At 35.9% G+C, this 14794-nt stretch overlaps 1 protein-coding gene across 1 annotated transcript; it reads right to left on the bottom strand.

Moving 5' to 3' along the window:
- Positions 1-3390: 3390 nt before the first annotated feature.
- Positions 3391-12792, bottom strand: LOC137940337 (fimbrin-5-like). The gene is made up of 15 exons (XM_068785350.1): positions 12588-12792; positions 11927-12060; positions 11553-11723; positions 11163-11401; positions 10888-11059; positions 10765-10803; positions 10570-10638; positions 10357-10473; positions 9681-9892; positions 9031-9186; positions 8710-8909; positions 4650-4807; positions 4457-4553; positions 4269-4360; positions 3391-3980 (listed from the first exon to the last, which is right to left on the bottom strand). The coding sequence occupies exons 2-15, from the start codon at positions 12011-12013 to the stop codon at positions 3711-3713; spliced, it is 2079 nt and encodes a 692-aa protein (XP_068641451.1). The 5' UTR covers positions 12014-12060; positions 12588-12792; the 3' UTR covers positions 3391-3710.
- Between the last annotated feature and the right edge of the window lie 2002 nt (positions 12793-14794).

Here is a 14794-nt window from a genome sequence, read left to right as displayed (position 1 = left end):
GAGGACAACACTTCCAAGTGCTCCTGGGGCTAATGTTGATTCAGCAAATCATGGGAATCTTCTTGATGATTTAAGAGAGAAGTGGCTTGAAGCTGAAGCTGCTGAACTCGACAAGAGAGATGAAAGTGCAGCTTTGTTTGATAAACGGCTGGAGATGCTTATGCTTGTAGCAGAAAGAGAAAACACTGCTATGAATTCTGGAGGTACGTAGAATATAAGTGTATTGCAACCCCAAGTTGCTAATCGATTTCCATTGTGTTTCTATGGTTCTAAAGATCCATGAAGAACCATTTTGAGTGTATTTGCTGAACACCCTTGGCGAATGCATCAGCATTCCAACAAGGTAAAATAGGGGAAATATGTCTCCACAGGATACATGGCAAGAGAGAAAGAGCTCAATAAAGACTCTAACCCTCCTCTCTCCCTTCTCTTTTGCTTTCTCTTCTTCCATTTCTTTTTCAAAACCATCGTGTCCAGGTTTCCCACCACATGCAGCAGCATCTCTGTTTGATTTTTACATTCTAAAGAGCATTCAACCCCTGTTTTTAACTTATCTCTCTCCCTTGTTTATTTGTGTATATCTCTCCATCCTTCAATTAAAATTTTATTCGGAAATATGAAAAACCTTAACATCTATAAATTTTTAAATTTGTACACACGTAACAACCAAGTCAAAATTTGCAAGACTCATCCTAAGTTGCCAGTTTGTATCACCTCTCTTTTGAAAAAACTTGTAGCTATATTCTATTAGCCAGCACTAAAATGGTTTACTTTGTTTCTTAGTGTTATGTATCATATACGGATCCTTAAAATCTCTTCCATGTATTAGGCACAAAAATTAGTAAAAGAGAGTAATTAGGATATGATGCTTGTCAAGTATTTATTGTTGATTTTTTCGGCTTACACATAAACACAGGAGATCCCAAGGAAACAAGAGAAGAGAAGAACTTTAGTTCTTGGGAGAGAGGAGAGAAGAAACCATGAGAGAAAAAGAAGAGGAAATGAGAGAGAAGTGAGTGGACGAATTTGGCTTGTTGTTCAACCCCATGTATTAAGGGTATATTTACAGTTATGGGAAAGTATTTACAATGACTATAATACCCTTAGGGTTTTATGCTTTAAAAGGAAAAGATATAAGAGGATACATAACAGTTTGCATAATTACAATTCTACGTCATATTTATAAAAGTTCTCCTTATTTTTAGTGCCCTGGGGTAGCGATTAGCATTTAGTAATTGCTTTAAAATAGGTAGGTGAATATTGTGTGAGGGTAACATAAAATAATATTTGTTCATGTGAAAATTGAAATATTAGGCAAAAGGAATTACCAATTTAGAGGTTGCATAAACATAGCCTTAACATGGCTACATGGACCTCAAAACAATGATAAAACAATAGTTTCATTGGAAAACAACATGGTTGAATTCCTAATTTTTCATATAAAGTCATTACAAAAAATAATTTTCAAGTAAAATTTCCCCAAAAAACCTAAAAATAATCCTTAAATTTTTTAGTAGAATTTTATGCCGAAGAAAAACATAGTCTATATTCGACCTACAAAGGTATTCTCGATGAAAATAATGTTTCCTATGAGAATTTGAAAGGATTAATTATTCATCAAAAACCTTTTTCAATTATTAAAAAGTATTTATTGATAACAATTTTGGCCAAAAAAATATATTTTTAAAATTTAATGGTTTAGTTTATCACCTAAAAGTTTTTCATTTTTTGTCGATAACTATTTTCCCTAAACTGTTTAATTACTGATTTTTTTCCAATTAAGAAGAACCAATTAAATCAACACAAAAGACATCAAGTAAAAGGAAAAACAAGTCATTTTAAAGAAACACATACAAATACTGAAGCATGAAGAGTTGAAGAACTAGTGTCCAAACATCTTCCGAAATTCTCACAACCTTTAGCTATGTAAAAGAAGAGCCAGACAATTTCCAAATCTTGGGTAAAAGTGTGAATTGGAACATTAAGACATCAAAGTTATTTTGAAATCATGTTTTAAAATATTACACAATAGTTTTAGAAAGTTTAATCCTTCATATTTTGGCCTTTCCCATGCTTAGAACTTATTAAAAAATTCTACCAAAAAGTACAATCGATCATTGTTTAAAAAGTACGATCGATCATACGAAAAGCATCAAACCTTCCAACACATTATGTGTTTCATCTAGGTTTGAAGAAACAATCTCAGTTATATTTCGAGTTAGAATTTTGAATTATGGTCAATTAAAGACCTAGTGAGCTGCTATTAAGTAGAGTAGTTACATAGGATTATTGGTGATACCTATCTTATTTGTGCTTATATTGTAAAATCATCCTATCAAGAGGTTTTGTGTGTGTTAAAATTCAAACAAGCAACCCTTAGAAGCACATGTCAAGTCTTGTATAGGCAAAGACTATTCCTCAACTCAACTAATTGAGGAGAAATAGCATAAGTCATTTTGTGGATTTATACTGAATTGCTTAGTTAGCTGCTAAAAAATCCTTTTGTGGGTCTAAGCTTATATAGCCTATGAACTTCAACAAATCCATGTGTAAATCTAGGCTTGTGTAGCCTATTGAATTGTTGAAAAATCCCTTCATGAGTCTAGGTTGCTATATAGTTTGCTATTGCATCTATGTGAGGTGTATTCATGTAAATTGGTTGTTATGGTTAATTGAATAGTGCAAGGCCTTGTTGTAATTGATCCTTGCCGTTATTTGTCATAAATGTCATTTAGCAACTCAAACATAGTGGATTAACTCTGAGTTGTAAACACCTTAAGAGGATTAGCAATCCGTAAAGAGAATTACGAAACACTATAAATCTCCTTATACTCATTATGTCATTGGTTTATTATGTACAATCTATTACTTTAAAATCAATATTGCACACTAAAAATTTTCAAAATTGTGAACATACATAAGTTTTAAGAAAAAAGAGTAACAAATTAACAACTTGTTCTTAATGGGACCTAACAGCTTTCCCTTTAGCCATGTAATGCTTGAAGGCAACTACCCTAATCAAATCATGCCATTCAATATAACCATCTCATGGCACCAAAGCCTTAATTCTAACCTTAGATAGCAGCCCTATTTGACAATGAGAACCCTCATGGCTCATCACCTCGTCATCCACTCTCCAGGCCTTATTATCTCTAGTTGAAGAATGAAGATCGTTTGTTCTTATTTACTCAAATTTGTTTCTATTATTTTCACCCTGTCCAGAACAAACAACATCTTTCTTTTCGTATGGATCAACTATAGTAATGTATAACTTAGATTCTCAATCGTTTCATCGCCACATCTCTTTGCAGCTCTGCAACTGATGATGAACAACATTAGCAAGATCAGTTTGAATCTGAAACAGATGACCGAAGAACGAATAAACGAATAGGCATTTTTCTTTCTCATAAATTATTCAACATTGTAAATCCAAATGGCCTGCAAAAAAGAATACACCTACCAAGGGAAAAACCCTTACATACAAATTCTGTTGAAGCCTAGACATCTTTCTCATATTTTAGGGCCACTGGTTTTACAAGATCTTCAATTTGGATTCAAGCATTTGAGGGAGATTCCCTTCAGTTGCATGCTCAGACTCTCAGCCCTAACGCAGAAAATCCAAATAGAGAAAGAAAACCAAGATGTTGTAAACTCTTATTTTGATTCTGTGAGCGGATGAAATAACAGGTCAGGCAATGCCAGATGATAGATCATTCCAGAGCAGGAGTTTTACCATTTTCCATGTCCAAGCTACTGGAGGGAGCGCCATCTATGGTCAAGTTAGAAATGTCTTTTGGGTCACTTCCAATGTCATCACTGGACGTCTGTTCATTTGAAGCTTGAACAGATGCATCTGGGGTTGAAGATTCAGGATCATTTGGTGTTGAAGCTTCTGCTGACTCTTCCAATTCTTCCACAGGCTGCTGTAGTTTCCAGTACATGATACTCGCCGTCAAAGTAAGAATCATCTTCTGATTCACCTGATCAACAAATAAAAGTTTGACAGACTTCAGAAAGTGAGGCAATGATTCTGTCAATGAATGTTTGTTTTGAGTCATGATGAAAATTATGGGTTGTTACATTAGATCAACACCTGCACAAGATTTAGGCATTGCAGATGAGGTCTGAAAGTTTTGATGAAGATGGAAACTTAATAGTGGCAAAATTCTAGTCTGGCAAACCCAAGACTCTATGGACATCTAGAAGGTTTCAAAATGAAAAGTGATAGAAGACTGGAAGAAAGAGAGAAAATAGGAATATAAAGTCACCTCCATGATATCGTCAGGCAACAAAAAAATTGAACACCCAAGCTTTCTGGCCACACTGATTATATATGTAGCATTCAACCTCTTTTCCTCCTCTGCATGTAAAAGGTTACAGTCAAATCCACATACACAAAGTTGATATCCGAAGCAAATTTTCTGAGCACCCAGTGATTGGTTTCAAGAGATCGTACCATTTTCTCCCTTGGTAACAAGATTCCAGTTGACAACCCTCGGTTCGCATGCACTGAGAAGCTCAAGGAAAAATATCCCGTTTGATAAATTTTTATCCTGAACCAAAAGAACAGGAAGTCGGCACAAGAAGCAAAAGAAAAAAAATTATGAAAGAGAAGTTAATGCACAAGAATAAAATAAATCAGATCTAACCTTGAAACTCTCCATTTGAGAACTTCTGCCTGCACCTTTCACTGTGGCATTCGCCCAATTTAGGATATCCACATCGGTTATCTCTTTTCCATGAGAGTAATTTCTCAAATTTTTCAAGAGTTTGAGTATGCTGGACCTCATCAATTGCCATAAATAAGCTGAAGGAAAAGCACCAAAAGATGCAACCAGAGAAGGACAAATCAGAGTGAAGATCATGTGGTGGTATGCAGTCCAAATGGTAAAACCACAGGCTCAAATGCCATTTACTACAAAATCACAGGCTCAAACGCCATTGACTTCAAACCACAAGCTCAAATGACATTTACTTTAAAACCAAAGGCTCAGATCCTTGAAGTGGGTTTCAAGTAATATAGGATAATACCTTAAAAACATATACAATTTGATAATAGATTGGATAATGTTGGAATTTACTAGAAGAAAAGAGAGGAGAGATTAAGGTTTAAAAACCCCTCCCCTATTTATAACTTAAACAATATAAAAATTACATTTATGTCCCTGATCTCCTGTAAACCCTTGGAAACTACTCTCTACAAGAAACAACTTCGCTAGAAAACAAGGAAACTAAATGTAGCTTCAGCTTGTTAAATATTTGTTTCTCAAATCCCATTTTAAGCATTAAAAGAGATAAAAAAATTATTCTTCAAAAAAAAATGTGGTCTTTGTGGCTTAAAAATTTTCAATTTTTTTGGCTTTGTGGTCTTCAGCTTTTAAGCTTGCATTTTGCACACATTTTATACTCTTTCTCCCCTTCAAGCTGGGGAATAAATGGCAAAGATCCTTGCTTGAACATAAAACTCTACAAAAGTCATCTTCCCTCCATTTTCCCCTTAATAACAAACCACCTCGAGGTGTCCCAAGAATAAATATTTAGGTAAACATGGACTCTCACAATCTAACATGAGGGCAAAACCCCAAAAAAAGGTAACAGAAGTATAGGTGACACAAATAATAAAATTCAAAACCAACATAGAGGATTTTGAACACAAAATGGTGACAATGATCACTAAGTAAGAAAAAGGACAATCACTAAGGGTCTGTTTGGAACCGTAGAAAAGAAAAAAAATGAGAATTTGACCATTATTGTTTCCAAAATAGTTAGTGAAAATGAGATAATGATCAAAATCTCTTTTTCACTAGCTATTGTTAGGAATAATAATGGTCAAATTCTCCTTTTCTTTTCTTTTCTTTTCTTTTCTTTTCAATGGGTTTCCAAATAGACCCTAAAAGATGGTAATGGAACACCATATATAGTTTTGGAATTCTAAAGGGCAATAGTAAATCCATTCAAGGGGAATAAACATCCATATATAGCTAAATAAGACGACCAACTCAAGGAACTCAAATAAAGAGATTGACACAAACAATTCCTAAAATAAGAGGAAATCAACCCAAGGAACTCAAACAAAGAGATTGACACAAACAATTCTTAAAACAAGAGGAAAATTTTATGGCAATAGAATTCCAAAAAAAAATATAAGGAAAACCACCAAAAGAATATGAGAGAATATAACTATAGAATTGACCATAAGAAGAGACCATCTATGTCACAATAGAACTAACCAAATATTGGGCCAAGAAAAGTGACCATAAATTTAACCAAAACATTAACCACTAGAATGCACCAAAAAATTGATAAACAAATTTAACCAAAGAATTGACCATCAAATTTAACTAAGGTTGGGAAAAACCTCAACATATTAGAAAACCCAATATTCCTTGGAGTTTAGGCAGCTAAATGAATTCATGCGAAAAAAGGGAAAACTCTGATATCTCTGGCCCATGAATCCACCAATATTCCATGGCCTTCCAGCTTTATTGGCAAACATCCCTGCTCATCAAGGTCAATGCTATGCTGTCCAGTCATCACTCTAATGGACGCAACAGCACACAAAACTAATTATCAAAGTATAGAACAGAGATATGAAGGTCTGGACGGCCCTCTTCTGCATAAACAATCTCAACCTTCCTATTCAACAACTCCTTCATTGAGATGGGCATGCTCCTCAACACGTCAGAAGAAAAGACCACCTTTGTGTATGTCGAAGGGGATCCATTGCCCACTAGGATTTGAATATCCTTCCTAAACAAAGTCCTAAATAATTAAAACAATCGCAGATGAAATTGAGGAAAGCAATATGAACAATAGATCACGAGTCAAATTGAAGCCTTCTTCAGCCCATCCCAACACTTCATCAGAACCTGGATCTTGAATAATGTGATCCTCATCTAGTCTCATCCTTTTCCTCTTTTCTCTCTCTCAGTTGCATTGATTCGGTCGAAGATGCAGCTTGAGCAGAATGACTAATCTTCACATCTTGGTGCTTTGCATTTTCTCCTTCAAGTTATAGGGCAGAAGGTGCAGAGTGGGGAGGCAACTATTCTGGCCACTATCCTTCCTCAACAAAGATCGATGAAGGTGACTTTTGACCTCGATGCAGCGGTGTACTGAGGGAGCTTCCGACAGCGTGGTTGAACTGAGAGAGGTAGCAAGTAAAGCAAGATTGCTGTGGGATTTGAATGAATCCAGAGAAAAGACAGCAGGTATTCATTGAAGAAAGAGATCAAAGCCAAACAACACAACAAAAGAAAGGAGAACCAGATGAACAAAATCATGGAATCACCATGATCACGACTCAACAAAGAAGAAGAGAGTATGGTAGGCTTTTTAGGTTTTTTCAAGTCTGATCCGAGATAGTAATTGGAAATCCAGATTTGTCAGAGCGGATACTATTTATGAGAGAGAACTACCGAACTGCAGAATTAGACAAACAACAACAGCAAAAAAACTAAATTAGGAAGACAAACTAGAAAAAAGAAACTAGAGAAAACTATAAAATAACAATGAAACTGAAGAAAAGCTCCATTGCCTTTGTGAGTTGATTATCAACTCAGAGACCTAGACAACCTCTGATACCTTGTTAGAATTTGTAGGAAGAAAAGACAGGGGAGAGGTTAGGGTCTACAGACTCCTCTCCTCTATTTATAACTTAAGTAATATGAAAAATTACTTTCATATCCCTGAACTCCATTAAACCCTAGGAAACGACTTTTTAAAAGAAGAATCTTTCCTAAAAAACCAAAGTAAAATAAATCTAACCTAATTATACCTTCCAATAGATAAGACTAGACAACAGTTGACCTTATTAAATCTAGACAAGTCAAGAAAAGTATGGAACAGTAGTGAAACTGAAGGAGAGCTCCATTCTCTCTGTGAGTTGATTGTCAACCCAGAGACCTAAACGACCTTTGGTACCATGTTGGAATTTGCAGGAAGAAAAGAGAAGGGAGAGGTTAGGGTCTCCTGACTCCTCTCCCCTATTTATAACTTAAGCAATATGAAAAATTACTTTCATATCCCTGATCTCCATTAAACCCTAGGAAACGACTTTCCTAAAAAACAAAGTAAACTAAATATAACCTAATTACACCTTCCAACAGATAAGACTGGACAACATTTGACCTTATTAAATTTAGACAAGTCAAACCTCACAATGACCTTATTAATTACTCTCAGACCCTGCAAAATTGCTAAATCACTCTCATCCCCTTGGAATATTCACTCACATTCCCCTGGTTTACATTTCAATTACTTTCACCCTCTTAACCTCATTTTATATTCAAAAAGACAACATTATCCTTCTTATGAGTAACTAACCCATATAAAAGATTGGTCGACATTCTTCTTGTGCCAATGTAAACAGGTCAGTGGTGTACTTCACCACAATACCTCTAGCAGGGTCCATATCCAATCAACATCATCATAATCTTGTCACAGCTGTCTTGCGGCCAGCTATATGATTACCGTCCTTCATTCCAAACACCAATAAAATAAAAATTTCATTGTTGTGCCTCTTGATTCCATGTCAGGCTAGGTTCACTCCTACCAGATAACAAGAGAGGGTGGAATGAGAATGGTATGATGTGAACCTGATCTAACTGGCAAGGGTCAAGGACACAGTAGAGTAAATGACGAGACAAACTAAAAATGTTGAAACACCTAAAAATGGCAATAATTTCTCAAACAGTATACAACACTCACCAAGTATCAGCTTTTTGTTGCCTTGAACAATGTCATTTCCAGCTACATTAACAAGAGAGAAATTCAACTCTTTTCCTATCTGCACAACCTGGTTGCAGTTTTCTACTTTTCTAAATGGCATCTTAATAGGAGGCTTTGAGGCATGTTTCCAGTTAACAGACCCTGGTGAGACTTTGTCAAGGACTTCCAAAAGAACCCACCTGGAAAAAAAGAGACATAATTGGTGATAATAAAAGACAGTGATGACAACCCTCATTCAGACACAGTGAAAATTAAAACAAAGAAGAGAGAGAGAGAGAGCTATTGGGACAAAAGGAATACCCATTTCTGACATCCTCAAACACATTATTAATGTAAGTAGCAATTCCAAGGCTATTAATCCACAATCTGAAAGCTCTCTCTTCTCGAGATACTTGCACATCATCTTCCATCATCTCAGCAAATGACATTTTCTTAGTATCCACAGAGAGACCATTTCTGTAATGCAGACAAGCATAATGAAATAAGTCCTTTCATTTTCTGAGCACTCTTGGAATTTGAGCTATTGATCATGTTGATCATGGTAGATGTAAGTCCTATTAATCACCTCAGAGCCACAACTATAACAAAATGTTTTCCATGTTGATAATAAAAGACAAATAATTGACCTATAATTTTAAGGCCTTTCATTTATGAAAAGAAAAACAGACTAAGTTGCAATTAGACATAATTAGCAAAAACATAATTATTTTTCTGGTGAGAATTTCATTTTGTTCTTTGGGTGGTATGCAGATAATTTTCTGTAGCCATGTAACTTCGAGTCTTACCACCCTATGCTTGTTATGTAACCACTGAGACCTTTAAGAAATCACATTATTAGACTAGTTAACCACATGAAGAATCTTTTGTCAAACATAGCTGAAACATGCAAAAGAACTTTCTGGAACAAACAAGAATGAAAGAGAGAGAGAGAGAGAGAGAGAGATCACAACCTATGATGAAAGATATGAGCAACGAATGCAAGATTCAGATTTGTAGACCCTTCAACAATGTCTTTTGGAGTAAGATATCTCTTGCAATCCATTCTTTCTGCATGTTCAATGACAAGTTTTGCTCTCTCAGTGGGGTCTGAAGTATCCGATGTACCAGGTCTACAGTGCTCTGGTGCAAGAACATTCAGAAGGAATGCATAAGCTTCTCCATCCTGCAAGCAGATGAGCTCATTAGCTTTGAAAGAAATGGCAAGAAACCTCCAAGCACAATTGTACAACAACCAAGAGACTGTCACAAAAAAAAATTTCTCCTTGCTGTAGATGTTGTACCAGACAGCCTTTTTTCTTATTTCATCTACCAGATTGATACTTAATATTTTCAACACTTTTAGGACAACTAAATTGAATCAACATACAAGATACTAGTCAAGAAGATCACAAAGTGCAGCCCAAACAGTACACGAATTTTCATGAAATGTGAGAGATGTGAAAGGTCTTCTTGTCCCTACTACAACTTGATGAATGAACAAAGAAACATACAATGACAGCAAAAACATTTTCAGAAAAGAAAACTAAAAACGAGGCTCCATCAGAAATTCATCTGTTTTACATGCAACCTTTTGCAAATGCACAAGGAAAAGGGGGATGACAAAGGGTTGTTAGATCCTTCATTTACCTTCAAATCAGAAGAAAAATTTGTTACAGGTTTTTTATATCCTGCCTTATCAAGATGAAAGTTCATCCATCGCAACAAGACTTTCTCAGGTGCTAAGGACATCAACTCCTCCACATCCTATACACCAAAAGTTCCAGTCACATGTAAATGAAAAACAAAACAAAAAAAAGTCTACTAGTAAAATCCTAGGAAAGAAATGAATCAAGCATTGACCTTGCTGTCATCAACCAACTCAACTAGTTGAGGTGTCTTCTTCAAGTTGAGATCTGCTAAGAGTTGTATCTGACAATAAAATCACCAGAGAAAATTGAAACTGTCTTCTGACATGATGAAAAATTCAAACCTGATACTTGTACAGTACAAGTCTTTCAATTTCAATGGACTGTTGAAGAAATTCAGGTACTATACCTTTATAATTTGAGATATCAATCCAAGTAATAGATGGGGCTGCAGAGAAAGAAATTAAAATTTCAGTGCAGCACTTAAGATTTTGTAACTCATTTAAAAATATGAAACCACTCCAGGACTCACCCTTCCTTCAACCAAATCTTGAGTACCAATATTAACAACAGTGCACCCTATAGCTTTAGCAGAATTGAGGCACAAAGTATGATTCTCATTTCTTTCCCATGGATTCAACACCCGTTTAGTGTTAATTGCCCGTTCATCTATAGTTCCCGGAACGGCAACATTAATCAACTTACTGCAACAAGTTAACAAGCATATAAGAGAAATTAGAAAACTGCATTTGTGACCTGATGCAGATACAACTACATGAATTCACATATCCTGTTATAATTACCCACCAAAGAAGTACTCCATCTTTTGCAAGTTCAAAAAGATCATTTTTTGCCTGATCTAAAGGAAGATATTTCTTTAAAAAGGGGTCATCTCCAAGGTAGCTATTGATGTGGGCTACATATGAGGCTTTCTCTGATTCACTTATTGTGTGAAGAAGAGTCGTTGTAGTTGCCTTAAGGAATGCAGATGAATTTTTTGAATCCCCACTCTTGGCAGTTGCACGAGCTTGCAGATTCAAGTAAGCCTGCCCATCAAGTGAAGTTCCTTATAAAAATACTTATGTGGATAGTATCCGTTCATTTTCCTTTTTAAACACATGAATTCCAATTGATTATTACCATCATCGAAGGAAAAAGAACATGAAAAAAGAATGTATAAAGTGTCATGGAGCTCACACGAAGAAAGGCTTCAAAATCGATTTCATCAGTCGTATCTGGATATGATTCACCCAATATCTCTCTTATCTCTTCTTCAGTAAATTTCTCCCTTAAAGCTTTTAACCTCGCCATCACTGAAGGTAAATCTCCAACAGTCACGTGGCCCGATTGGCTCCGCATCGAAATAAACTACATAAACCATATAAAATCTCATATCAAAAGTGCTGAGTTGAACAAGTTTGGTAAACAAATTGGCTTAAAAAATCTTCAACGTAAGAGACTCAACAAGACGAAGATCCATTGAAGTGAGAATAAAAAAATCCTAACAAAGCATTTCCACATTTTTTTAATAAGACAAAAGGTTAGGACGAATGAAGTTAAATTGAACTTACATTTGATTTCAGCCCGCGGAGCTCAACCTGAGTAAATTGGCTCTGAAGCCATGGATCTGAAACTATGACACCCACAAAGCTAGACATAATTGCTACAGTCTACGGTGCAAATCGCCGGAGAGGGCCACCAGACACTGCACAGCAAAATTTTGTTCCGAACTTGGAATATATTTCAAATTTGCGAAGAATATAAAAGACAACCCGGAAAACGGAAACAGCAATTCAGTTATAAAGGGGGAACAACCCAATGAAGAAAACGTGAGATTGAATATTTACAAGTGCAAGGATCCCAAATTTTTATTCCTGATCCCCAAAACGTTCACAGGAAGGCATTACAACAAACAGAAAGCCATATTCAATCAACAAAAGTTTACAAAGAATAAATTTATCTCTTCTGTATATCCTTCAGAGATTCAAAAGCGGACGGGCCCAATTCCGATTCAAGAAATCGCATTGCTATAAAAAAGAAAATCATAACAGAAACGAAAATTCAAATCAAATCAAAGCTCGACAATCAAGCAACGTGAAACGAAAATGACTGACACGTAAGTAACATAAAACATGCGAGGAGCATGCAAATGAATGCGAGCGAGAGAACTAAAACAAAAAAAACAAAAAAAATCAAAAATCAAAAAGGAAATCTGAATTCAAGCTACCAAACCTGTTGAAGTCTAAGATCGCTTCTTCATATGATGGAGAATTTCTTTTCCTAACGTAGACCAATTTTTAATCTGGGCGTTCTTCATATTACTGTAAGAGAGCGAGAAAGAGGAGGGTTTGGCTTCATTTTGCTTTGTGGAAGGGCAAAGAGTGGAAGAAAACGGTTTTTCCTACGGACCCGCGAAGACTGAAGCGCTAGCCAGCGATCACCGATGCATGTTTTGCAAGGAATGTCCCGTACTTTTTCAGCTTTTGTTTGTTTTATTCAATGGTACCCTTCTCTCGCATGAGCTTCAGAAACTTTCCTATGAGACTCGTCTTACATGAGAGTCAAAGAGCCCAGACCTAACCGGACTTAAGCGGTTCAAGCGGTTTGCGATAGTTGCATCAGGGCCGCCGACCTTAACTCTGCCCCAGACCGAACCGGATTTAGTTAACTCCGCCTCAAATCATTCTCCTTATGATTAACTAATCATCTGTGAACTCGCTTTTCCGCGATTCTTCTCAATCTGGATCACGTCATGATCAAGTGGGCCCCATCCACGACAGTACTTTTATCCTCTCATGTGCTTCTCACAGTAACATCGCTTCTGGACTTCACCGTTGGCCTTATCTAATAAAGTGTGGTCGATGACTTGCAATGCCGTCCTGTTCTTGAGATCATAGGCGACGTGGCCGTCCGCACCGTGTCATGCATGCATGACGTGTAGGCAATGTTAACCCTTGTATAAACCTTGTTTACTATTATTGTTGAACTATAAGACCTTGTGTAGGTATATGATACTGAAGATCCCATTATGGGTCTAGATGTAATGTTGCAATAATGTTGCTCCTACTGAGCTGATGCTGAAAATCCCTGTGTGGGTCTAGACCGGATTGCTTAATTAGCTTCTGAAAGTCCCTGTGTAGGTCTAGACGGAATTGGTTAAATCTAAGTGCAGGTGTGTCATCATCAATTAGTTATTATGGTTAATTGAATGGTGTAAGTCCTTGTGAGGGTAACATTGTAATTAGCCATATAGGTGATTTATTGCGGATAGTCTAACCTCGAGGTGGTAAAACATCTTGGGGGCAGACTAGTAGTCTACATAAGGATTGTGAACTACCTACAAATCTTGTGTACTTTGTGGTTGATTGCTTTCGTATGTATTTTAATAAATTGTGCATAAACTTAGATTGTAAAATTGGCATTGCACTTTATATTAAATGAAGGGACAAAAACACATATATGAGTAATTAAAAAGAAGTCAAGTTAAACAACAAAAATTGACAAACCTATTTACCCTCTAGATTTGTTCCTCACTAGACCTAACTGAGTACTAGTTTCAATCGAACCTAGTGCCTTATCCAAGTTACATATCTTAACGACTCCGAAAAAGGTAAAATTTGACCGACCCATCTCTGTTTTAGGGTTTGATAACGAACTGGTTGACCATGCCTAGATAGTCAAATTGTAACTCAAAATCATATAGAAGAACACCCTCCCCTCTTTTTGGGCAACAACAAAGACCAACCAACTTATCTCCCCTTCAAAGGCAAATTACCAATTCATCTCCTTTTTAAGAGGTAAATTACCTATATACCCTAAAATATAGCATCCATGCATTACTGCTATTTAATTGTCTATTAACTATAATAATGCAAGTAAAAAGACATAAATGTCCCTAAAATAACGATGTTATGTGTCATTTTTGTGTGATTTGAATTGTTTAATGTGAGACAAACTTAATATGAGCTTAAAGTATGTGAGACCTACCATATGTACACTAATGTGGGTTCCACACAGTTTATGTTTTCCACATAAGTCATTCATTTGCACGTATGTAAAAAAAAAAAAGTTTAATTTTAATGAGGATCTATCAGTTAAACATGTGTAAAAAATTCTATTTTTAAAAGATATATATATTTTTAGTTCTTTCTACATACTAATATTGGAGTTAACTTGTTACAGTTAATGGTAGAGGTATGTAGGCAATTTTATTCATATTACAATGGTTTCTAAGCTAGAGAAGAGGGAGAGAGAGAGAGACAGAGAATGTGGCTGGGGTTAAATCTCCATGACTAGACATGAAATAGAATTAAAATTGTGCTTGGGTATTTTGGGTACCTTACTTCATTTCTTGCATTCATTAAATACTTCACTAACTAGGGTTGTTTCTAAGCTAGTACTCCTATCTTGAGAAAATTTCTCCTTTATATGCACATCTT

Source organism: Aristolochia californica, unplaced genomic scaffold (genome assembly GCF_029961685.1).
Source record: "Aristolochia californica isolate CCGP_79_NKW_82.1479 unplaced genomic scaffold, dmAriCali1.0.hap1 SCAF_10, whole genome shotgun sequence".
NCBI lineage: Eukaryota > Viridiplantae > Streptophyta > Magnoliopsida > Piperales > Aristolochiaceae > Aristolochia > Aristolochia californica.
This window is presented reverse-complemented; position numbering and strand designations above follow the sequence as displayed.